We start from the raw sequence: 24,125 nt of genomic DNA, 5'->3' as shown, positions 1-24,125 counted from the left end.
AACGGATGCTTGGGATCATTCGCCTGGGTTTTCTTTTGTGAGAGTTGCACTTTTTGAAGCTTCCGCTCCCTACCCCAGTTCACCGGTCATGACTAGTAGCAACTGGATACAAGCTATTAACTGCATCGGGAGAGAGACAGTAAGAAGGAATATCTACCCCGGCATCCTTCCGGTTTCTCGCAGCCACTGTGGGAAACAGGATGCATACGATGTTTTGCGGCATTTTGGCTGATGCAAATAAAAGACATAAGGGGTGTTTTCTGATGCCTGTAGAGCACAGTAGCCCTTCCCAGCTGTTGATCTCCTCTGCCCAGTATTCAGAGATGCACTGCCTCTGACTTTGGAGGCTTTATTTAGCTATTGTGGCTAATAGCCATGGATTTTATTAATTTATTTGCTTCATTTGTTGCCTTCTCTTTTTGAGACTCAAGGAAGATTACAAAGTATTTTAAAAGACATCCAGTGAACAATGCAATAGGATTCTTTTACTTATTTAATCAAATTTATATCCCGCCCTTCCGTAACGGGCTCAGGGCGGCTTATAGGTACAGAACCAGAAAACAATCAAAACTGTCGTTTCGCTCAAAGTGGAAAAGCAGTCTATGAAAGTAGACAACAATGCATTTAAAACAAGGTAATAAATACAATGAACATTGTGATAGACAATAACATACCTGTCCTCTACAATTTTCTCTCATGCTGCAATTCTATGCAGAATTACTCCTGTCTAAATCCATTGAAATCAATGAGTGTAAACTGCATAATTCTGCAGAATTTCAGGCCCGATTTAAATGGGACACTGGCAAGATAAAAATAACTAGTGCTATTTTTGCAGTTGCTACGGATGCAGTAATGCAGGAGAGGCCATTGCAGTGACCATCTGCCAGGCATAGACAGACAGTGACCACGCGGCATTCACTACACCGGGAGAGGAGAGGCTATGTATTGCGCATACACTTTCTCTGGGGGGGTAGGATACCCAGAGGGAGCCCACCCCCCCCCACCCACCCCTTCTCGCTGGTCCCCCCCGTTTTTCACAGAGTTTGCTACGTTATGGTGCGACCAAATTGTCCGGCGGTATAACCGGATGGGCAGGCTGGGCCCACCAACCTTGCCAGCCTAAGAGAAGGAAAACTCTAACATCAAACCCGGGCAGATAGAGCTCGTTAATGTAACACCTACCACCTGGAGGACTCGCTGCCGGCGTCCCGACTTACTGGGCCATGGCAGATGACCCCCCAGGTGAAAGGGTGGAGCCAGCACCGCGCACACTGGGCTTCACCTAAAAAATTCCTCTGCGCAGGCCTGAAGGGCATATCCACATACACAACCCACAACGCATCAAGTCCTGCAGCGATGGGCAAGGGGCGAAACGGCAGGTGGAAGGTGCCACTGGAAGCTGCAGTCCCGATCCTGCATGTAGGCGGTTCAGGGTATTGGTCGCCTGATGCTAACCCGGAGACGAAAGCATTTTTCGGCAGCACCCTGAACGACCAAGCAGCCTTATCTAGGGACAGCACTGCTTGCTCCACACGGAGAGGGGCCTAGAAAAGGTGGCCTAAACAAAGCTCGTCTCCTCCACCCCAGTTGGCTAGCCACGGTCAACGGGCATCCTTACTTGCGGTCAAAAAATAACAACAAAGAAAAGGCATGCACCTGCCTCACAAAGTGTGCAAAGACTAAAGCTTGCGTGTTGGAACATCAGAACCATGCTTGACACAGTAGACAGTGGTCGCCCTGAACGACGCTCTGCTCTAGTTGCCCACGAACTTCTCAGGTTGAATATCGACATAGCAGCTCTCAGTGAGGTCCGTTTCCCTGAGGAAGGTAGTCTTCAAGAACACGGTGCTGGCTATACCCTCTACTGGTCCGGTAAGTCAAAGGCTGAGAGCCGCCTTTATGGCGTGGGCTTCATGGTCAGGAACTCCATTGCCTCCAAACTCGAAAACCTGCCAACAGGTCACTCAGATCGCATCATGTCCATGCGCCTCCCACTTCAAAACAAGCAGCATGCAACACTCTTCAGTGTGTATGCCCCAACCCTTCAAGCAGATCCTGCAGAAAAGAACAAGTTCTATGCTGATCTACACAACCTCGTACGGAAGACCCCTACAGAGGACAAGGTGATCATCCTTGGCGACTTCAATGCCAGAGTAGGTAAAGACTCGGAAGCCTGGAAAGGAGTACTTGGCAAACACGGCATTGGCAACTGCAATGACAACGGGCGCCTCCTGCTAGAATTCTGCATGGAGCACCAGCTCACCATCACCAACACTATCTTCCAGCAGAAGAACAGTCTGAAGACAACCTGGATGCACCCACGGTCCAAGCACTGGCACCTTATCGACTACATTCTGGTGCGCCAGAGAGACCTTCGAGATGTCTTACACACCCGAGTAATGCCCAGTGCAGAATGTCATACGGATCATCGTCTTGTACGCTGCAATCTCCGTCTTCACTTTAAACCCACACCCAGGAGAGGAGGTATCCCTTGGAGGAAGTTTCAGGTTGGCAGTCTCCAGTCAGCTGAAGTTAAAGCTGCCTTCCAGGCAAAACTCCAGTCAAGAATTGAGGACCCCAGTTGCCCCACAGACCCTTCTCCAGAAGCACTCTGGGAACACCTAAAAACTACCGTCCTGCAGATCTCTGAAGAAGTCCTCGGGTTCTCCACAAGGAAGAACAAGGACTGGTTTGATGAGAACAATCAAGAGATCCAAGATTTACTGGCGAAAAAGAGATCTGCCTACCAAGCACATCTTGCTCAGCCCTCCTGTCCTGGGAAAAAAGCAACCTTTCGCGCTGTATGTAGCAACCTCCAGTGCAAGCTTCGAGACATTCAGAACGAGTGGTGGACCAAGCTTGCTGAGAGAACCCAGCTGTGTGCAGACACTGGTGATTTAAGAGGGTTCTACGAAGCCCTGAAGGCAGTATATGGTCCATCATATCAGACTCAGAGACCCTTGCGTAGTGCAGACGGCCAAGTGCTCCTCACAGACAAGGCATCCATATTGAACCGGTGGTCGGAGTATTTTCAGGTTCTCTTCAGTGCCAACCGCGTAGTTCAAGATTCAGCAATTCACCTCACCCCACTTCAACCAGTGAAAACAGAGTTGGATGAGATCCCCACTCTAGAAGAGACTGTTAAAGCCATCGAGCAACTGAAAAGTGGCAAGGCAGCAGGAGTTGATGGAATTCCACCAGAGATCTGGAAGCATGGGGGCACAGTACTACATAGCTCACTTCACAAAGTACTTGTCACCTGCTGGGAACAAGGCAAATTACCACAGGACTTTCGCGATGCAATCATCATCACCCTATACAAGAACAAAGGGGAAAAGTCAGACTGCTCCAACTACCGGGGGATAACCCTGCTCTCCATCGCAGGCAAAATCCTTGCCAGAATACTCCTGAACAGACTGGTGCCCGCCATTGCAGAAGAACTCCTCCCAGAGAGCCAGTGCGGCTTCAGAGCTAACAGGAGCACCACCGACATGGTATTTGTTCTCAGGCAGCTCCAAGAGAAATGCAGGGAACAGAACAAGGCTCTGTATGTGACTTTTGTCGACCTTACCAAAGCTTTTGATACCGTTAGCAGGAAAGGCCTGTGGCAAATCTTGGAACGTTTAGGATGTCCCCCAAGGTTCCTCAGCATGATCATCCAGCTACACGAAGACCAGCGAGGCCAAGTCAGACACTGCAACGACCTCTCGGAGACCTTCCCAATAGGCACAGGTGTAAAGCAAGGCTGCGTTCTCGCGCCAACTCTTTACGATCTTCTTTAGCATGATGCTTCAAAGAGCCGCAGTAGATCTAGATGATGACGATGGTGTCTACATCCGCTATCGCACCGATGGCAGCCTGTTCAACCTGAGGTGACTAAAGGCCCACTCCAAGACAATGGAAAAACTCATCCGAGAGCTACTGTTTGCTGATGATGCTGCACTCGTCTCCCACTCGGTATCAGCTCTGCAGCATATGACGTCCTGCTTTGCAGAGGCTGCCAAGCTATTCGGCCTAGAAGTTAGTCTGAAGAAGACAGAAGTTCTCCACCAGCCTGCACCCCAGGAAGATTATCACCCTCCCTGCATCACTGTGGGTGAATCAGTTCTGAAGACAGTCCAGCAGTTCAGCTACCTGGGGTGCATAATCTCCTCAGATGCTAAGATCGACAAGGAGATTGACAACAGGCTGGCAAAGGCAAACCGTGCCTTTGGCCGACTGCACAAAAGAGTGGAGCAACAAGCATCTGAAAAAAGGCACAAAGATCAATGTTTACAAAGCGGTTGTGATGACAACCCTCATCTATGGCTCCGAATCGTGGGTTTTATACCGTCATCACCTGCGACTCCTTGAGCGCTTTCATCAGCGCTGCCTTCGCACCATCCTCAACATCCACTGGAGTGACTTTGTGACCAACACTGAAGTTCTCAAGCGGGCGGAGGTTACCAGCATCGCGGCACTGCTGTTGAAGACGCAGCTGCGCTGGGCAGGGCATATTTCTAGGATGGAAAACCACCGCCTTCCCAAGATTGCTCTGTATGGCGAACTCTCCACCGGCCATCGAAATAGAGGGGCACCAAAGAAGAGGTACAAGGACTCCTTGAAGAAATCCCTTGGCACCTGTCGCATCAACCATCACCAGTGGTTTGACCTAGCCTCAGATCGCAAAGCATGGAGGCACACCATCCACCAGGCTGTCTCTTCTTTTGAGAACGCACGCATAGCTGGTCTTGAGGACAAAAGGAGATTGAGGAAGAATCGCACTGCTACAGCACCAACCCTAAATCAGACTTTTCCCTGCAGCCACTGTGGCCGGACCTGCCTGTCCCGCATTGGTCTTGTCAGCCACCAGCGAGCCTGCAGCAGACGTGGACTATTGCACCCTTCTTAAATCTTCGTTCGCGAAGCCAAGCCGAGAGATTTTTGCAGTCACACATCTCCTTTAAACTGCAAAAAAATTGTATGTTACAACAAACATGCCAGACAGGCATGGGTGTTGCACATAAGTGGGTGTTGCACTGGCATATATACAGGGCTTTTTTTTTTTTTTAAAGACGGAACGCAGTTTTGGCTGGCTTGGTGTCAGGGGGTGTGGTCTAATATGTAAGTGAGTTCCTGCTGGGCTTTTTCTGTAAAAAGCCCTATCTGAAACAATAGTGATGTCAGGGGGTGTGACCTAATATGCAAATGAGTTCCTGCTGGGCTTTTTCTACCAACAAAGCCCTGCATGCACATACACACACCAGTCTCACACACACACTCTCTCACATGCACACTCTCTCACACACACTATATATACATGCCATATATATAGTGTGCGTGTGAGAGAGTGTGCATGTGTTTTATTTAAAGCAGGAACGCAGTTCCGGCTGGCTTGGTGTCAGGGGGTGTGGTCTAATATGCAAGTGAATTCCTGCTGGGCTTTTTCTGTAAAAAGCCCTATCTGAAACAATAGTGATGTCAGGGGGTGTGACCTAATATGCAAATGAGTTCCTGCTGGGCTTTTTCTACCAAAAAAGCCCTGCATACACATACACACGCCAGTCTCACACACTCTCACAAACACACACACACTATATATTATATTGTGTGTGTGTGACAGAGTGTGCATGTGTTAGCCTGTCTTGGCTCCAATTTCAAGGAAACGTCTACTGTGTGCTACAGTATAGTAGATAACTCTCCCTAACGTGACTAAACTGGGTTATTGTACTTTGGCCACATTATGAGACGACAAGAGTCACAGGAAAAGATGATAATGCTAATGATAAACTTGAAGGCAGCAAAGAGGAAGACCCCAACATGAAATGTTCATGGACTGACTCAATAAAGGAAGTATTGGCCATCAGTTTGCAAGACTTGAGCAAGGCTGTTAACGAGAGGACATTTTGGAGGTCATGGGTATGGTCATCATAAGAAGGAAGCGACTTGATGGCACTTAACACACACACACTCCCCTCTTCCTCTGAGGAGTGCTGTCTGTCTGTAACAGTGGAAAAGAGCAAGATGCCAGTAGCACCTTTTAAAGACTAACAAAATTTGTGGCAGGGTAGGAGCTTTCATGAGTCACTGACTCAGGGCTCACTTTTTCAGAAACATCCGAAGCAGTGACTCATTGGCAGACCCTTTGCTTCCAGATAAATTCTTTGCACACCATGCACAATAACTTGAAATGCCTCTGTTGTGTCCTCGCTTTATTCGACTCTGAAAAGGCCCAAGTACTAGTGCACACCTATGTCCAGTAGTAATCTCAAGACTACTGAAATCAATCCCTCTGCCTGAAAACAGCACCTAATGTAACATCTTCCTCAGCAAAAAAGTCAGACAAAACATGCATTCAACTTCTCAGCAATGTCCCTGTGGGCAGAGACCCCAGTCCCTAGACTCCAGAGGATCCTTTCTTTACGTCCCATTGACATGCAGGTGATCTGGTCGAACCCCTTGCCGCCCCACCGGCATCCAGATGCAGGCGCAACAGGAACATAAGAGAAGCCATGTTGGATTAGGCCAATGGTCCATCCAGTCCAACATTCTCATGTCACACAGTGCCCAAAAAACCCAGATGCCATCAGAAAGTCCCTCAGTGGGGCCAGGATGATACTAAATTGGGAGGGGTTGCAAACACAGAAGAAGACAGAAACAGGATGACCTTGACAGGCTGGAAAACTGGCCTAAACCAGTCATTTGATCACTGGGGGAGCGCAGAGCTGCCTTCCCAGGAGAAGGATTGGCGAGGGACAATCCCCTTCTCTCCACCCACCTCCCATCGCTATGGGCACAGCCGCAGTCCCCGTAGGCATGCTCAGGGCTGGGCAGCGAGGGCCTCCGCAGTACCGCCGCTGCAGGCGACCTTGCGCCCTTGTTTCCGTCTTGCCTGACGCCCTCGCTCCCTCCAGCAGGCGTCGCTGCCTCGCGGCTCCAGTCGCCTGCCGTCGGCTTCTGGCTAGCACTGAGAGGCAATGGCGGAGCAGCGCATCCGCGAGGCCAGGGAAGGCGTCCAGCCACCGTCGAGCGCGGAGCGGATCCAGGTACGGGTTGGGTGGCCGAGGCTGCGGCGGGAGGCGCCGGTCCGCTCTGACTAAACCTACGGTCACCTCTGCAGGGGCCCGGCACGGAGCTCTCCCACGAGGAGAAGCTGCAGCTCCGCAAAGAGAAGAAGCAGAAAAAGAAGCAGCGCCGCCAAGAGGAGCAGCCGGAGCGGCAGCAACAACAGCAGGAGGGAGCCCCCCTCGCTCAACCTGCACCCAGCAGTGCTCCGCCGCCGTCGCTGTCAGGTTGTCGATGGGGCCCGGCCAGGGAGCGAGCGCAGCCTTGAACGGGGCGGGTGGGCAGATGGACATAAGCCTGGCAACCGTTTGGCTCCCTCTTGGCTGCTGGAAGTTCCCCCATCGCGGTGGGGAAAAGCGCCCCCTGTCTCCGCCGAGGCTTGGCTGGTCGAGAGGGAAGCCGCGCCCTGGCTCCTGACCCTCTCACTCCCTCCCTCCCTCTAGGAACGCCGGCGGCCCCTGCCATGGCCGTTGACAAGGCCGCGGGTGGCAAAAGCAAGGCCGAGCTGCGGGCGGAGCGGCGGGCCAAGCAGGAGGCCGACCGGGCCCTGAAGCAGACCAAGAAAGGAGAGCAGCAGAGCCCGGCCGCCGCCGTACCCGCCAAGCCTCGGCTCGTGCCTAGCGAGGCCCAGCCAGGTAGGACTCTGCTCCGGCGACCCCTTCGGGTGGGAATGAGCCTCCCTGGGTCAGCCTCGTCCCTGACCTGGTTTTCTCCTCCCCCCCACCCCTTCCTAGTGGTGAAGCGGCTCCCCGAACACGTGCAAGTCGATGACCCGGCTGCACTTAAGAAACTGGCCAAGAAGCTGGAGCGACAGCAGGTAGGAGTGGGGATGCCTAGTTTCAACAGCCCTGTGGCTTGCTGCTTTGCTTTAGCTGTAGGAAGCAGTCCTGAAATGTTTTTATTTACTTCATCTCTCAGGGCCGGATCTACCCATTTTTTGAGCAGGGGCAAAACTAAAAGGCACCCCACCCCCACAAAGCAGCCCCAGTCTTCTGCCCGCCCCTTTTTTCTTTCCCAGGTCTGTACACAGACCCAAGGAGGAGAAGGGGGCGGGAGCAGTGTTTGCACCGTCCGGCATAAACACCACAGGAATGCCCTGGCTTTCTCCTCCCTGGGTCTGTGCACACAGACCCAAGGAGGAAAAAGGGGGGGAGTGGTGTTTGTATTGGCCTCTGCTTCAAGGATGGTGCAAACCACGCCGGGATGCCCTCATTTTCTCCTCCCTGGGTCTGTGCACACAGACCGAGAGAGGAGAAAGGGGCTGAGGCAGCATTTGCGGCATCTCCAGCTTCGAGGACGGCGCAAACACCCTTGCTTTCTCCTCCCCCAGTCTGTGCACACGGACCGGGGGAGGAGAAAAGCGTGGGAGGATGGCCAATTTGGGGCCCCTCGTGATGGTGCCCGGGGCAAGCACCCCCACTTGCCCTCTCCTAAACCCGGCCCTGTCATCTGTACCTGGCTTTTTTCCCCAATGGGAAGACAGCTTGTATCAATCTCTTCTTCATTTTATCCTCACAACAATTCTGTGAGGTAAATTAGATCGAGTGTGTGTGAGTGGCCCAAGGTAAACCAATGAGCTTCCATGGCATGACTAGGGATTCGAACCCAGATCTTCTAGATGCTAGTCTGACTAGAGTTACCAGCTCTGGATTGGGAAATATCTAGAGATTTTGGGAGTGGAGCCTGGGGAGGATGGGGTTTGGGGAGGGGAGAGATTTCAACAGGATATAATCTCATAGGGTGATAACAGATGGGCAGTTTGTGGAGGTTGGGAGGGGTCCCGAATTGGGCCAGCTCAAAAAGAGCTGCTCTGAAGCTTCCACATGCTCCCCGGTGAGGCAGCCCCATCCCGTCTGCAAGGCGACTTGGCACACTCAGATGGGGGGGGCGCCTCAGAAACTGGACTGCTCTTTTTTTCTCCTGAAGTGTCAAGTGCTTGTGCACTTATGTGCTTTGGTTAGGTTTTCAAAAGGCAAAAAAGCTGGAAATGGCTTTGGGCAGCGTGGTGGTTTCACATCACCAAGGCGCCTCCCTTGGACCCTTCCACTTCCAGATGCAGACGGGACGGGGACAGGTGGCAGACGTTTATGTGTGGAAGGGTTTTTTGGGTTGATGTGAGAGCTGTCTCTGAGTCAGCTCAAAGTGCCAGTCTGTAATCACCCATAGGGTCTACTCTCCAAAGCATCCATTTTTCCAGGAGATCTGATCTTGGTCATCTGGAGATCAACCATAATAGCAGGAGATCTCCATGTGCCACATGGAGGTTGGCAGCCCTAAGTCTGACAGTTTTAACCACTACACCACACTGGCTCTCACATTTGTAGGTAATCAGCCCCCAAACATTTGGGGGGCTAATGCAAGAGCTGCTAGTCCAAGGTTTCTTGGGAGGCTTATACTCTGCCCCTCATTGGTTTTGAATTTGGATGGTGGCTGTGAGTGTTAGGCCAGTGTTTGCCTGCGTGGTCTGGGGTTGGAGCTGAGCTGTGGGCTTGGGGGAAGATGATTTGGGAGGTACTGGGCAAATCACTCTGCCCTCCATCTTGTAATTATAAGGGGACATGCAAGAATGTTGCAAATCAACACATAATAGAAATTATTTTGAAGTAGGAATATGCAGAGTGAAGAAGCTGTAGGAGAGGGTGAAATACAGGAAGGGAGCCCCTTGCTGGTAGCCAGGAAGTGCAGGTGTCTTTCAGTTCTGTTCTTTGCTATCTGCCCAGGTGCCTTTGAGACCGGATTACGGTGCCAAAGTCAGTCTCTTCTCCCATCTGCACCAGTACAGCCGCAAAGTGTTGCTCACACAGCAAATGAGGTGGGTGCTTGCATGTGGTGGTGAGGATGCACTGAAACCCTGCAAAAGGGACTCCATCACAGTGGGACTCAAAGGGGGTGCCCAGAACTGAACAACTGAGCCAGGCGCTCTTAGAGGAAAGGGAAAGATGGACAACACACCTTTGGCCATCTCACTGAGACCTGGATAAAGGCCCTGTCGAGACTGGGAAACTGCTCCTGTCTTGCCAAGGCAGCTGTTGGTACTTAGATGCCATTCATTGGTGGATCCCCTTCTTGTATTCAAGTTCAAGTTTATTTATATCCCGCCCTTCCCACTGAAGTGGCTCAGGGCGGCTCACAACACATAAAAATCTAACATAATTTGAATTTAAAACATCTTACATAATTAAAACAGTAGAATAATAAAACATATAACGGCGGTCTATCAGAACTACACTCAGCTTCCAATGCCAGTTAATTATAAACCAGCCAGAAGAGGGCTGTCTTACAGGCCCCGCGGAACTGACCAAGGTCCCACAGGGCCCTCACCTCTTCCGGCAGTTGGTTCCACCAGAAAGGAGCTGTTATGGAGAAGGCCCTGTCCCTGGTGGATTGCAGGCGGGCCTCCAAGGAAACACGTAACTGGGAGGGCTGTGGCTTGGTGGAAGAGACCCTGATTTGCTTACAGAAGGTCCCAGGTTACAGGTTCAGTCATGGGCAACTCCAGTTAAAAAAGGATCAGGAAGTGAGATGAAAGGCCTCCGCCTGAGACCGTGAAGGGTTTCTGCCAGTTTGAGTAGACAATACTGACCTGGATGGACCAGTGGTCTTATTCAGCATAAGGCAGCTTTGTGAATGTTCAATCTAAACAGTTAAACCCTTCTAAATCTTTTGAAATCAGTGGCTAAGAAAGGTATAACTCTTGGTGCATTGACACTACACTAAATAATGCATTTGACACCTGGATTATTTCTGTGTTAGAACAGCAAAAATCCAGATGTAAAACGCATTATGTAGTGTAGTGTGAATGCACCATCTGATTAGGATTGTACTGGGAACCAAGCTACAAGATTATTTATTTATTTTGATTTCTAGCCCTCCCTCCCCTGCATAGCAGGGCTCAGGGCAGGTAACAATAAAACAATAAATACAATAATAAGAACATTAGAGACGCCATGTTGGATCAGATTGATGGCCCATCCAGTCCAACATTCTGTCACACAGTGGCCAAAACTCCCGGGTGCCATCAGGAGGTCCATCAGTGGGGCCAGGACACTAGAAGTGCTCATACTGTTGCCCCTCCCAAGCACCAAGAATACAGAGCATCACTTGCCCCAGACAGAGTTCCAACAATACACTGTGGCTAATAGCCAATGATGGACCTCTGCTCCATATGTTTATCCAATCCCCTCTTGAAGCTGGCTATGCCTGTAGCCACCACCACCTCCTGTGGCAGTGAATTCCACGTCGGGCAGCCCATTCCAGAGATAAGGGGAGGCCGGCCACGGTGTAGCTGGTGCGCCACTAGTAGACTTCCTGAGGACTTCGGCACGCTGGAGCGTGGGGAGGGGAGAGGGGTAGCTTGCTGTGAGGGAGACGGTTGCCATTGCTGGGCTGGCGGAGGCACGGAAGGGAGGCGGAGGCAGCTGGAGGGGAGGGCCAGCCCCCCCCCCCCATTGGCCAGTCCTGGTGCATGCGCCATGGCTCATGACCGTCAGGGATGGGGAGGGGCAGCCCCAGAGAGGCTGATAGCCATCCCCAACCCGCCCCCAAACAGAGAATGGAGCCAGTGATGGGCAGACCATCACAGGCAAAGGAGAGACGGCCCACCAACACAGGGAGGGAACAGGAGTGAGGCTGGGCATGCGCACATGAGAAGCCTGGCAAGGTGGCGGGTGGGGTGGGGGTGGGACAGGCCTGCACAGGACCACGGAGAAGCCATCAATCCCCTCACACCCTCCTGCTGTCAGAGACTCTACCAATGGCAGGCAGGCAAGCAGGAAGTACCAAGTGCAGGAGTTCGCTGTCATAGACAGCAGCTGGAATATGTGTCTGGGAGTGAGCAGCCCAGCAGCAGACACCCCCCCACCCAGAGACCCCCTGTGTTGCCCTGACACCCCCTGCCATGTGCACAGAACACCTCCCCTGGGGCGTGCATCAGCCGCGGAACTCTGAGTCCACTTCATCAGCCCCCCCTTAGTGCCCTGCGCACAACAGTCATGTGGGGTCGGGTAGGCTGTCAGCCCGGGCAGGCTGAGGGGTGGCACTCCCCTCCCCAGTCCAGCCACGCGGGGGGCAGTGTGGCGGCTCATAGACTCCTCCCAACCCAAGTCTGCCCACCCTCCCAGGCATTCCCTCGGAGTGGCCACTGATGGGGAGGGGTTGCCCAGGGAACGTGCAGCAGATGTCAAGCGGGAGAGACAACAGAGGCCACAGCTCAGACTTTATTTTTCTGGAACAGAGTGCGACAGTCTCCCTGGCACACACTGGGCAGTTTCACCGTGGGCGGGGCTCTGCTCCGAACGGCGGGCAGAAGCAGCTGAGGGAGGGGGGGGGCGGTGGAGCGGCACATGCGGAAGCCTCTGTGTTGGAGTCCCACCTGCAAAACAGAGACAAATCAAGAGCACCTGCAGGGGCGGCAGCTGGAAGAACAGGCTGCGTTTCAGCTGGCTGCTCTCTTAAAGGGACTGTCTCTGACCCACCTCCCCGCATCGGGGCAGCTGCCACGCACACGTACCTCGTGCCCTGCCAGGGGTTGGGAACGCGGCAGAGGGCAGACCAAGGGCAGGGAGCAGGCGGCAGCACAGGGAAGCGGGGTCAGCAGATGCCCCCTGCCCGAGCCCACTGCCTGGTTCATGTGCCAGAGACACTCGCACACCAAGTGGTCGAGGGGGAGGGCGGGACAATGGAACTTACCCAGTCATGGGCGACAGTCCTCGCATGCAGAGCCTCCAGGAGCCCGGCACCTGTGGAGACCTGGAAACAAGAGCAGTTAGCCTCAGGGGAGAGACCTCTCTCTCCCCCTCGCAAGGCAAAGATACTGTCAAAGCAACCGCGAGATGCAGAACCCATCACCAGTGTGCCTGTCTGTCCCTCACTCTAAGTCCATATGGCCGGGAGCTCACCGGCAGAACCTCCCGCCATTCGCTCCTTTTCCTAACAACAAAGTTGTGCGAGGCCAGAGCAGAAGTATTTCTAGGAGGGGGGAGACCGTGATTGGGTGATGGGGAGGGGGCTCATCAGCCTGAGCCATGAGGGGATGGGTGAGGCAATCACGCCGCTCCCTAGGGGGTTTCCGAGCTTCTGCAGTGGCTGCGGCAACCTTTGTTTTTAGTTTCAATGAGTGTCTATGGGGCACACCGCCATTTTTGCAGGTGTAAAGTGGCGCCTCTCGGGGGGGGGGGGGGATGTCATGGGCCGAACTGCTCAGGAAGCCGCCTAAGCCTGGCTGCGCCCCCAACTCCACCCCTTCTCTGATTGAACACCGCGCTCCGCCTCACTTCCACCCGTGCTTGGGCGCAGCCCTCAGGCACCGCTGCCCTTGGGCAGGGCACTGCTCGGGCGGCCTCCCACCCAGTACCTCCCTTTTGCTCTGGCGGCGCCGGTCGTACATCGGTGCGAAACCTTCCTGCACCCACGTTCTAGCTCGTCTGCTTCCAAAAGACTTTCCGCCCCTCCCCTCTGGATTGCGCTCCTAATCACCCTTTTGATAAAGAAGTACTTCCTTTTCTCCAATCTAACCTGACTATTCAGCAATTTCATTGAGTGTCCACGAGTTATTGTATCGTGAGAAAGGGAGAAAAGTAGTTCTTTTTCTACCTTCTCCCTCCATAAATTCCAGTATACAGTTAATAATCAAACAGACAAGGCACCTGGGTCCATCCTGTGGCTGCAAATGGCATTTTAGAAGCATTTGTGGTTCATTTATTTATTTATTTATTTATTTATTTATTTATTTATTTATTTATTTATTTTATTCTATAATTTATATCCCGCCCTTCCCACAGAGTGGCTCAGGGCGGCTCACAACAACGACAAAACAATAAAACAAGGTACAAAGTTAATACATTTAAAAGTCAAAACATTTAAAAAACCTAAAAACATTAAAATCTTAACATTAAAACTATCCAGTATATTTCACTAAAATCTGATAAGCTACATTTATCTAGTCGGCATAAGCTAACCGGAAGAGGGTTGTCTTACAGGCCCTGCGGAACTGAGTAAGATCCCGCAGGGCCCTCACCTCTTCCGGCAGCTGGTTCCACCATGTGGGGGCCATTATAGAAAAGGCCCTGTCTCTGGTTGTCTTGAGACGGACTTCCTTGGGCCCGGGGATGGTGAGAAGGTTTTGAGTCCCAGACCTCAGTACTCTCTGGGGAACGTGTGGGGAGAGACGGTCCTTCAGGTAGGCAGGTCCCAGGCCATATAGGGCTTTAAAGGTAATGACCAGCACCTTGTACCGGACTCGGTATGTTATTGGAAGCCAGTGCAGAGCCCGAAGGCCCGGCCGGATGTGCCCCCACCTTGGGAGGCCCAATAACAGCCGGGCCGCGGCGTTCTGCACCAGCTGCAATTTCCGGGTCTGGCACAGGGGCAGCCCCATGTAGAGGGCATTGCAGTAATCCAATCTCGAGGTGACCGTAGCATGGATCACTGTTGCTAGGTCGTCGCGGTCCAGGAAGGGGGCCAACTGCCTTGCCCGTCTAAGATGAAAGAACGCGGACTTGGCAGTGGTTGCTATCTGAGCCTCCATCTTTAGGGACGGCTCCAACAGCACCCCCAGGCTCTTGACCCTGTCTGCTTTTGAAATTTGCTGTGAGGCCCTGATCCAGCTTGTCTATTTCTACACTTGGAAAGATATGGAGGTGAAAACAGGAGCTCCTGGGGTCACTGTGCTGGCGCCCAATCCAAATCAGGGTCTCATATATAAACATATGAAGCTGCCTTATACTGAATCAGACCCTTGGTCCATCAAAGTCAGTATTGTCTACTCAGACTGGCAGCGGCTCTCCAGGGTCTCAAGCAGAGGTTTTTCACACCTATTTTCCTGGACCCTTTTTTGGAGATGCCAGGGATTGAACCTGGGACCTTCTGCTTCCCAAGCAAATTCTCTACCACTGAGCCACTGTCCCTCACATCTCGTGGACTACAAGTCCCTCATTTGTAGTGTGGCCCTGCAAGCATTGCCAAAGCATGTCCCTCTCTCAAATTATTCTTCTTGGGGGGTTTTCTTTTGTGGTCAAGCTATCCCTGAGACTACTGAAAAGTTCCCAGTGAGCCACTGTTTATCTTGATTCAGGGCTGTTTTAATATCACAGTTCAGCTGCGGTAGCAAAAATGCTCACTACCAATAACCTACCACACCCTTCATGTGCACTTTCTTTTGAAGTGTGTTGAGATATGGAGTTTTGTATGGATTTATTTTCTTGTGTAAAATGCTTGGGGGACCTCAGGGGAGAGAGAACACAAACCCAAGATCCTGATGCTGTCATATTGCCAAATCCAGCGCAGCTAGTTGGTCTCTTTTGCCTATTCTGCTGAAGGAAATAAGCATAGGAAACAGCCCTCATGCAAAGTACAGGGAGGATAGCAGTTGCAGGCAAGTTCACAGCAACCCCACTGCAGACCAAGAATTATGGAGGGTTGTGTTACTGCTGGCATCCCCATCACAGGCAGATGACCCACATGTGCCACAACATTCTTTTTATTTCTCTGCTTGTACTTGTTAAGCCACTTGAGGACAATCCCAAGAATTGAAATGTGGGGTACAATTAAATAAATAAAAGTAAATTGCTATAAAGTAGTAATTGCTCATTCCTGCTCTCCCTCAGCATCCCTGCATCTGCTATTCATCCAGCAGTGGTGCGTCTCGGCCTGCAGTATTCCCAGGGCATCATCAATGGCTCCAATGCCCGTTGCATCTCTCTCTTGCGTGTCTTCAAACAGGTATGTGGGTTGTGGGGTTCTGCTGTGCTGGGGATTCGAGGAGCATTCCCAATGGCGGCTTCTTTCTCCCTCTCAGGTCATTGCAGACTACACCACCCCCGCCAACGAGGAGCTCTCACGGGACCTGGTGAACAAGCTGAAGCCCTACATCAGGTGACAGGGATTTAGAGGGCCTTCTGGAAGGGTAGGCATTACTGGAGAGGGCTCCCTTAGGCTGGGCTGAGTACAGCTCCCTTAGGCTGGGCTGAGTACAGCTTTCCTTTGCAGCTTCCTGAATCAGTGTCGGCCCCTCTCGGCCAGTATGGGCAACGCCATCAAATTCCTCAAGAAGGAGATCTCAGGGTTGCCTGGAAACATGCGAGAGGAGGAAGTGAGTTCTGTTTTTCCCCAGGGCTGTGGATCAGGACATTGCTGCAATAAGCAGCCGTCCTTTGAGGCACTGATTTGTTTAAATGCCTCATTTTTCTCCCCATCATTTGAATTCCAAGTGACTTATGTCAAATTATGTGTGTGGTGGTGGAGGTGGGGTTATCAATTTGAGCAAAATAGGAGGGTGGGACTTTGATGCGGATCTCTCCAGATATGACCAGACCCTTCTTCCGGCAACAGGCCAAGGGGGTGCTACAAGACACCATTGACAAGTATGTGCGGGAGAAGATTGTTTTGGCTGCTGCAGCCATCTCCAAGTCTGCCTTTGAAAAGATCAACGACGGGGATGTCATTCTGGTATACGGATGGTATGGAGCTGTGTTGTAGGGGTCAGGATGGTGAAATCCTGCTGCTCGGGTGAACTGGAAGCGGAACAGAGGGCAGGGCTACTACTGTGGGTGGGTGTTGATCCCATCAAGTCTGTCAGTTTGCTTACCAGTGCTTTATTTGTTAAGGCACTGTATTATTATTAATTAGGAAGAAATTATGCTGCCTTTCCAGGAACCCACCTGAGGCAGATTACAAAATAAAAATAATCAAAACAAAGCATTAAAAGATAGTCATTAAAATCTAGCATTGCAAATCCAGCTCAGTGTAAAGCATAGGTGCCAGGTGAGTCTTAAATGATGATTATGATGATATTGGATTTATATGCTGCCCTCCACTCCGAATTTCAGAGTGGCTCACAATCTGCTTTATCTTCCTCCCCCACAACAGACACCCTGTGGGGTGGGTGGGGCTGAGAGGGCCCTCACAGCAGCTGCCCTTCCAAGGACAACTCTTGTGATAGCTATGGCTGACCCAAGGCCATTCCAGCAGGTGCAAGTGGAGGAGTGGGGAATCAAACCTGGTTCTCCCAGATAAGAGTCCGCGCACTTACCCACTACACCAAACTGGCTCTTAAAAGGAAGATCATTCCATAAATGAGATGCTGGACCATTATAGTGCTCTGTTACCCCAAAGCAGCATAGAAACAGACAAGTATGATTTAAATAAACAATTCAAACAAATAAAATACCATTGAAACTTTAAAAAAAACAACACATCATACGTTCTAGCTGCAGTTCATTCAAGGATGGCAGCTCATGGGCTAGAGCCTTTGGCTCTTGCCAAAAGGTTTGTACCTCTGGCGGTGTCCTGGCAGGTTGGGAAAAAGTATTAGTCTTGATGTTACACAGCTGACACCTTTACTCCTAAATTCTCCTTTTGCATGCAGAGCAGGCGGTTATTGTAGCCAGTGCAACACTCTCAGGGAGAGGTGTGGGTTATATCCTTTTGGCAGGAGCTGTGGTTTAGGTTCCTGACTTAGCAGCTGCCAAACTTCATTACATTTAAGGCCGCACTGAAAATCAAGGGAGAAAGAAGCAGTGCCTTCCTGCTCAGCTAGCAGTTGTGGCGAGTAGAAAGGTATGGGACATGAGTGGCAGGTTGGTCCATGGCTTAGGTTCCTTGCTGACTGCCTCTGTGTGCTTTTGCCTGGCAGCTCCTCCCTGGTGAGCCGCACACTGTGTGATGCCCACGCCAAGGGCCGTGCCTTCCGAGTGGTGGTGGTGGACAGTCGGCCGCGGCTGGAGGGCCGGGAAACTCTACATCGACTGGTGAAGCAGGGTGTCCGCTGCAGCTATGTGCTTATCAACGCCATCTCCTATGTGTTGCCTGAGGTGGGGTGCTTAGCGGAAAGGGGCAGGAATTAGGGTCTGAGAGGGGAGGAGAGAGGATGTGGGCAAAGAAACTGAGAGGGGGCCGTGGTTGAGGGACAGAGCATCTGCTTTGCACATAGAAAGTCCCAAATTCAATCCCACCACCTCTAGTTAAAAGGATCAGGTAGTAGGTGATGTGAATGACTGAGATCTTGAGGAGCTGTTGACAGTTGAATAGACAATATTGACTTTGATAGGCCAAGGGTTTGACTCCGCCTAAGCAAAACCTGGTAATTTGATGGAATTAGAGGAAAGGGGAAAGAGAGGTGGCTGCCCACCTGGCTTGAGGGGAAGTCACAGTTGGCTGGATGGTGGGGTTAGTGAAAGGGAATTAGGGCTCGTCTGAAAGGGAATTAATAGCCTAACTTGTCCACCCTTTCAGGTCTCCAAAGTACTGCTGGGAGCCCATGCACTATTGGCCAATGGCTCTGTGATGTCACGGATGGGCACATCGCAAATAGCCCTAATTTCCAAGGCCCATAATGTGCCAGTCCTGGTCTGCTGTGAGACGTACAAGTTCTGTGACCGGGTCCAGACCGACTCCTTTGTCTCCAATGAACTTGGTATGTTGTTGTATAGGGGCCAACCAGCAAGAGTGGAATATCTGCTTTTATCCTGCTGAATTTCTGTCCTCCCCTAGCTTCAGTAACCTCAGGTGGTTACAGCATGTGCTCACCTTTGTGAGAATCCTGTGTTTGAGTAGGGGCAAGAGCAGCTCAGAGACCCTCAAGGTCAAACAGGGCGTCAAACTACCTGGGGAGCAAATCGCTGGTGATCCTGGAGGCAGGCAGGGCTGCAGACAGGCAGAAGATACGGTGGTTGATGCTTTCTACCATCTCCAAGGGGTGGTCCTGCAAAATGCGCAAGCTACATCCCCTGTGGCTAGAGGCAGCAGATTACCATTGTAGGGTGGGCACCAAAACGTGTGGGAGGTGGGACTGGGCAAGTCCTAGGTTGCCCATTTGGGATCTGATTCTGTTTCTCCAGACCTGGCAGGGGCTGTTCCCTGAGGGATGGCGATAATGACATCTTCCCACTTGTGGGAAGGGCGGGGTATAAATCTTAAATAAAAAAAAATAAAATAAGGAGTTTGAGACAGGTTTCTAGTTGTGGAAGCAGGGAAGGAGGGGCTTGCTCCTTCACAGAATCCTAGCATCCCTGCCTTGCTGCCCAGATCCAGCTGTGCCCCACTGCTTTTGCTTCAGGGAGGGAGGGAGCCCCTGCCCACCTGCTTGTTTCCCGAATGGATCTTTGTCCCCGCAGATGACCCCGATGACTTGATAGTGCCGCATCGAGGGAGGATCCCACTGGCTGACTGGCAAGACAGCAAGTCATTGCGCCTCCTCAATCTGGTCTATGACGTGACCCCCATGGAGCTGGTGGATCTGGTGATCACAGACTTGGGGATGATCCCTTGCACCTCCGTTCCTGTTGTGCTGCGTGTCAAGAATGTGGAGCAGTAATGTGGGAGGGGAGGGGGGAGTGAATAAACCTTGTGTGCCCTGATCTGTGCCTGTGCTGTGTGTGCTCCTGAACTAAGACATGACTCCAAGCATTGTCCCCACAGCATCTTCCCTTCCCCTATTCCACTGCAAAGTTGGCTTTCTGGGGCTGGGGCTCAGTGGTAGAGTATCTACTTAGCATGCAGGAGGTCCCAGGTTCAGTCTCCAGTTTAAAGGCTCCTGTAGGAGGCAATGTGAAAGACCTCTATCAGGGACCCTGAAGGGCTGCTGCCAGTCTGAGTATACAGTCTTGACTGTGATGAACCAATAGTCTGATTTGGACCAGGTGTCCATGTAAGAAACACTGCATGCGTCCAAGTGAGAACCACCCCCGTCTGTATATATAGAACCATCTGCAAAGGCCATCAACATGGGAGGCAGGGCTCAGGCCGGGAAGTTATGAAGCCATATACGTGAGTACCTGTAAGCCGGTGCGGAGTGCCTTTCCCTCACTCCTGGGTATCTGTATCCCAGTCTGGGAGACAGGGTTGCCACATAGGCAGGAACCCCAGCCTCTGTCTTGAAGCTAGGCACAGCTTCGCAGGAGTTTTACTGTGTCCCTCCTTTTCCTGCCCAGAAAGGCCTTTGTTCTGATTTCAAGGGGCCAGCGCTTGTTCGCCTTTCTACACCTTTGTCCACACAGACCTTCCTTTCCACACAACTGCTGGGCTTGGTGGTCTGGTCCCTCTGCAGGCACCTCCTGTGCAGCTCACTGCTGATCTGCCAAGCTGGGCCAGGACTGACTCATTTGAACCCATTCTTGCAAGTTTGAGTTCAGAGGCAACCAGTCTCTGAATCACTGTGCCAAAAGGCAATATCAGGGCAGGCCTCGGCCATATTGAAGCAGGGACTTAAACTTGGGTCTCAGAGACAGTAGTCTTAACACTTTTAACCTCCTGTACACCACTCTGGCTCTGGAGTGTCCCAGTGGAAACTGTCTCTCCTCCAAGCCTAAACCCTGGTCCTTTAAATGCAGACAGTGGGGTGTCTTTCAGCACTTAAAGGGCTAATATTGTAAGAGTTGATCATGGTGTGGGGTTTTCCCAGAGAGGCATTAGGAGCTGGAACATGGAACGGTTTGATAGTTTTAGAAAAAGGAGATACTTCTCTATACAGTGAGTGATTAAAATGTGGAATCTACTGCCAAAGGACGTATAGATGACCATGGGCACAGACCGCTTTAAAAAGGGGAGTAGACAGATTCATAGTATCAGTGGCTACTAGCTATGGTGGTTAAAGGGAATCTCCACATTGAGGCAGTAAACCTCTGAATACCAGTGCCAGAAAGCTACATACGGGGGAAGGCTTCACCCTCTATGCTGTGTTGGCTATCCAGAGGGACTGGTTGGCCACTGTGTGAGAGAGGATGCTGGACTATGTGGTCCACAGGTCTGATCTGGGATCTTACATTCTCAGTGCCTGAAGGATCTGTCCTGGTCCCTGTGCTGTTCCAACAGTAAATTACTTGGATGAAGGAACAGAGGGCATGCTCACTAAATTTGCAGATTATACTAAATTGGGAGGGATAGAAAATACAGTAGAAGACAGGATACAGGATGATCTTAGGCCGGAAAACTAGGCTAAAACTTAGAATTTCAGCAGAGAGTTTGGCATTTAAGTAGGAAAAATAAAATGCATAATTGTAGGATGGGGGAGATTAATCTTGGCAGTAGCACATGTGGAAACAATCCAGGGGTCTCAGTAGACTACACAACATGAGTCAGCAGTGTGATGCAGCAGCTAAAAAGACAAATGTGATTTTGGTTAGACCTCGCTTGGAGCAATGTGTGTAGTTTTAGGTGCCACAGGTTAAGAAGGATATTGATGAGCTGGAATTTGTCTAGAGGAGGGCAAAGATGGTGAGGAAAGGTTGAAGGAGCTCTGTATGTTTAGCCTGGAGAGGACAGGAACATGATATGATAGCCATCTTCAAGGGCTGTCATATACAGGATGGAGCTAAGTTGTTTTCTGTTGTCCCAGAAGGCCAGACCAGATTCCAATGGATTGAAATGAAATCAAAAGAATTTTCAGCTAAACATTAAGAACAACTTCCTGACAGACCAGTTCTTTAGCAGAACAGGCTTCTTTGGGAGGTGGTGGGCTCTCCTTTGGAGGTTTTTAAGCAGAGGCTAGATGGCCATCTGATAGCAATAATCTGTGAATTTGGGCATGGAGAGTGAGCAGGAAAGGATGGGCCAGTGCTCAGTTCTCCAGACTGTTTTTTACATGCCCAGGGACCAGGTAATGCTAATTGCCCCTTTGGGGTCAGGAAGGAATTTTTCTCCAGGCCAGATTGGGGTTTTTCTTTTTCTTTTTTTTTGCCTTCCTCTGGCCATACGCCATGGGTCACTGGGGAAATGGGATGGGGTAGTTGTGATTTTTTTGCATTGTGCAGGTGGTTGGACTGGATAACCTTTGAGATACCTTCCAGCTCTGTTTCTTATCTTGGGTTCACTTGCTGGTCAGGGCCAGATACTGGGAACCCTCTGTCCTTAAAGTGGAATAGGCTGCAGTTCTGTAGTGTGACTTTTTTCTTGCAAATTTGCTTGGTAAGGTGCATACCCACATCGTAAGAATATAAGAGAAGCCATGTTGGATCAGGCCAATGGCCCATTCAGTCTTACACTCTGTGTCACACAGTGGCCAAAAGCACCAGATGCCATCAGGAAGTCCATCAGTGGGACCAGGACACTAGAAGCAAAGAGTGAGTATAAATGGGCAGTGGAGGACGGTAAGCAGTGGGGTGCCGCAGGGCTCAGTACTGGGTCTCATGCTCTTTAACTTGTTCATAAATGATTTGGAGTTGGGAGTGAGCAGTGAAGTGGCCAAGTTTGCAGATGACACTAAATTGTTCAGGGTGGTGAGAACCAGAGAGAATTGTGAGGAACTCCAAAGGGATCTGTTGAGGCTGGGTGAGTGGGCGTCAACGTGGCAGATGAGGTTCAATGTGGCCAAGTGCAAAGTAATGCACATTGGGGCCAAGAATCCCAGCTACAAATACAAGTTGATGCGGTGTGAACTGGCAGAGACTGACCAAGAGAGAGATCTTGGGGTCGTGGTAGATAACTCACTGAAAATGTCAAGACAGTGTGCGTTTGCAATAAAAAAGGCCAACGCCATGCTGGGAATTATTAGGAAGGGAATTGAAAACAAATCAGCGAGTATCATAATGCCCCTGTATAAATCGATGGTGCAATCTCATTTGGAATACTGTGTGCAATTCTGGTCACCGCACCTCAAAAAGGATATTATAGCATTGGGAAAAGTCCAGAAAAGGGCAACTAGAATGATTACAGGTTTGGAACCCTCCCTATGAAGAAAGGTTAAAACGCTTGGGGCTCTTTAGCTTGGAGAAACGTTGACTGCGGGGTGACATGATAGAGGTTTACAAGATAATGCATGGGATGGAGAAAGTAGAGAAAGAAGTACTTTTCTCCCTTTCGCACAATACAAAAACTCATGGGCATTCGATGAAATTGCTGAGCAGTCAGGTTAAAATGGATAAAAGGAAGTAATTCACCCAAAGGGTGATTAACATGTGGAATTCACTGCCACAGGAGGTGGCGGCAGCTACAAGCATAGACAGCTTCAAGGGGGGGGGGGGGTTAGATAAAAATATGGAGCAGAGATCCATTAGTGGCTATTAGCTACAGTGTGTGTGTGTAATTTTTTTTTTTTTGGCCACTGTGTGACACAGGGTGTTGGACTGGATGGGTCATTGGCCTGATCCAACATGGCTTCTCTTATGTTAAGCCCTCCCCTTGCTGCTCCCCCCACCCCCAAGCATCAAGAATTCAGAGCACCACTGCTCCAGAGAGTTCCATCAATATGCTGTAAAATTTATTCTGTCTTGGAATAATAATGATTTACAATACAGCAGTGCACTATTTGGGTTCTTGGTTGTGGCTTTGGGCTGCATCTGTTAAAATAATAAAATTTTCAGCTAAATTGACTTTTGGGATATTTTGCCAATGGCAGGAAAGGTGGAGAACTGAGTAATTAATTTTCCTTATATGAACTCCAGAAGCTTCTAAGTGACCTTGCCTGGTTGTGCAAAGAAACCTTATTAACGATGGGACAAATGGAAGCTTTTTGTGCCCATAACCTTCCTACTTTATGTGGTTTTAATGGGAGCGGGGTGTCTTTGGAACTAGAAACTTCTGCTTCCATTATTACCTAGTGATGCAATTTCAGTGAGAGGCAGCTGCAGTTTTCCAAGGCACATGTGGAATTCACTGTCATGATATAATAGCAGTGGTCACTAGCTTTAGGTGGTTTTGTTAAAAATGGGATAAATTTATGGAGCAAGAGAGGTCTAACAGACCCAGGGGCTTTCCAGTTTCCTTTGGCTATATACAATCATTCCCATTGGACAAAAGATTTGACTCTTAAAGTTTATATCTCAAAAATCTTGTTGGCCACTAAGGAATTACAGGACTCAAATCTAGCTGTTCTACTACAGACCAACATGGTCACTTCCTGAAAAATAGGGTTGCCAATCTCCAGGAGAACTCCATATTACAGAGATAATTTCAACCGGAGAAAATGACTGCTTTGGAAGGTGGACTACGGCATTATACACCATTGCTGTCCCTCCTCAAGTTCCACCCACAAAATCTCCAGATATTTCCCAACCCAGAGCTGGCAAGTGGCAACTTTACTCAAGTCTAACAGAGCAAAGTGAGGATTATTGCTAGCTAGCTTGGTTTGAGAATGAAGTTGGAGCTTAGTG

At 50.6% G+C, this 24,125-nt stretch overlaps 1 protein-coding gene across 1 annotated transcript; it reads left to right on the top strand.

Annotated features, from left to right (window-relative positions):
• Positions 1–6,889: 6,889 nt before the first annotated feature.
• EIF2B4 (eukaryotic translation initiation factor 2B subunit delta) lies at positions 6,890–19,397 on the top strand. Its single transcript, XM_060251269.1, has 12 exons — positions 6,890–7,025; positions 7,100–7,271; positions 7,488–7,679; positions 7,779–7,861; positions 9,765–9,856; positions 15,648–15,762; positions 15,839–15,915; positions 16,030–16,132; positions 16,372–16,499; positions 17,675–17,852; positions 18,274–18,454; positions 19,155–19,397. Exons 1-12 carry the CDS (start codon positions 6,957–6,959, stop codon positions 19,352–19,354), a joined length of 1,590 nt encoding a protein of 529 aa, XP_060107252.1. The 5' UTR covers positions 6,890–6,956; the 3' UTR covers positions 19,355–19,397.
• Positions 19,398–24,125: the final 4,728 nt, after the last annotated feature.

This window comes from Heteronotia binoei, chromosome 1 (assembly GCF_032191835.1).
Source record: "Heteronotia binoei isolate CCM8104 ecotype False Entrance Well chromosome 1, APGP_CSIRO_Hbin_v1, whole genome shotgun sequence".
In the NCBI taxonomy this organism is placed as follows: Eukaryota; Metazoa; Chordata; class Lepidosauria; order Squamata; family Gekkonidae; genus Heteronotia; species Heteronotia binoei.
The sequence above is the reverse complement of the archived record's forward strand: the minus strand, read 5'-3'. Positions and strand labels throughout refer to the sequence as shown.

Bases quoted from the DNA above. Each gene is read 5' to 3' on its own strand.
- EIF2B4 (XM_060251269.1), top strand. From the start codon at position 6,957: ATGGCGGAGCAGCGCATCCGCGAGGCCAGGGAAGGCGTCCAGCCACCG. The intron at 15,763-15,838 runs GTATGTGGGTTG...TCTCCCTCTCAG, and splicing joins TCTTGCGTGTCTTCAAACAG to GTCATTGCAGACTACACCAC. The intron at 17,853-18,273 runs GTGGGGTGCTTA...CCACCCTTTCAG, and splicing joins TCTCCTATGTGTTGCCTGAG to GTCTCCAAAGTACTGCTGGG.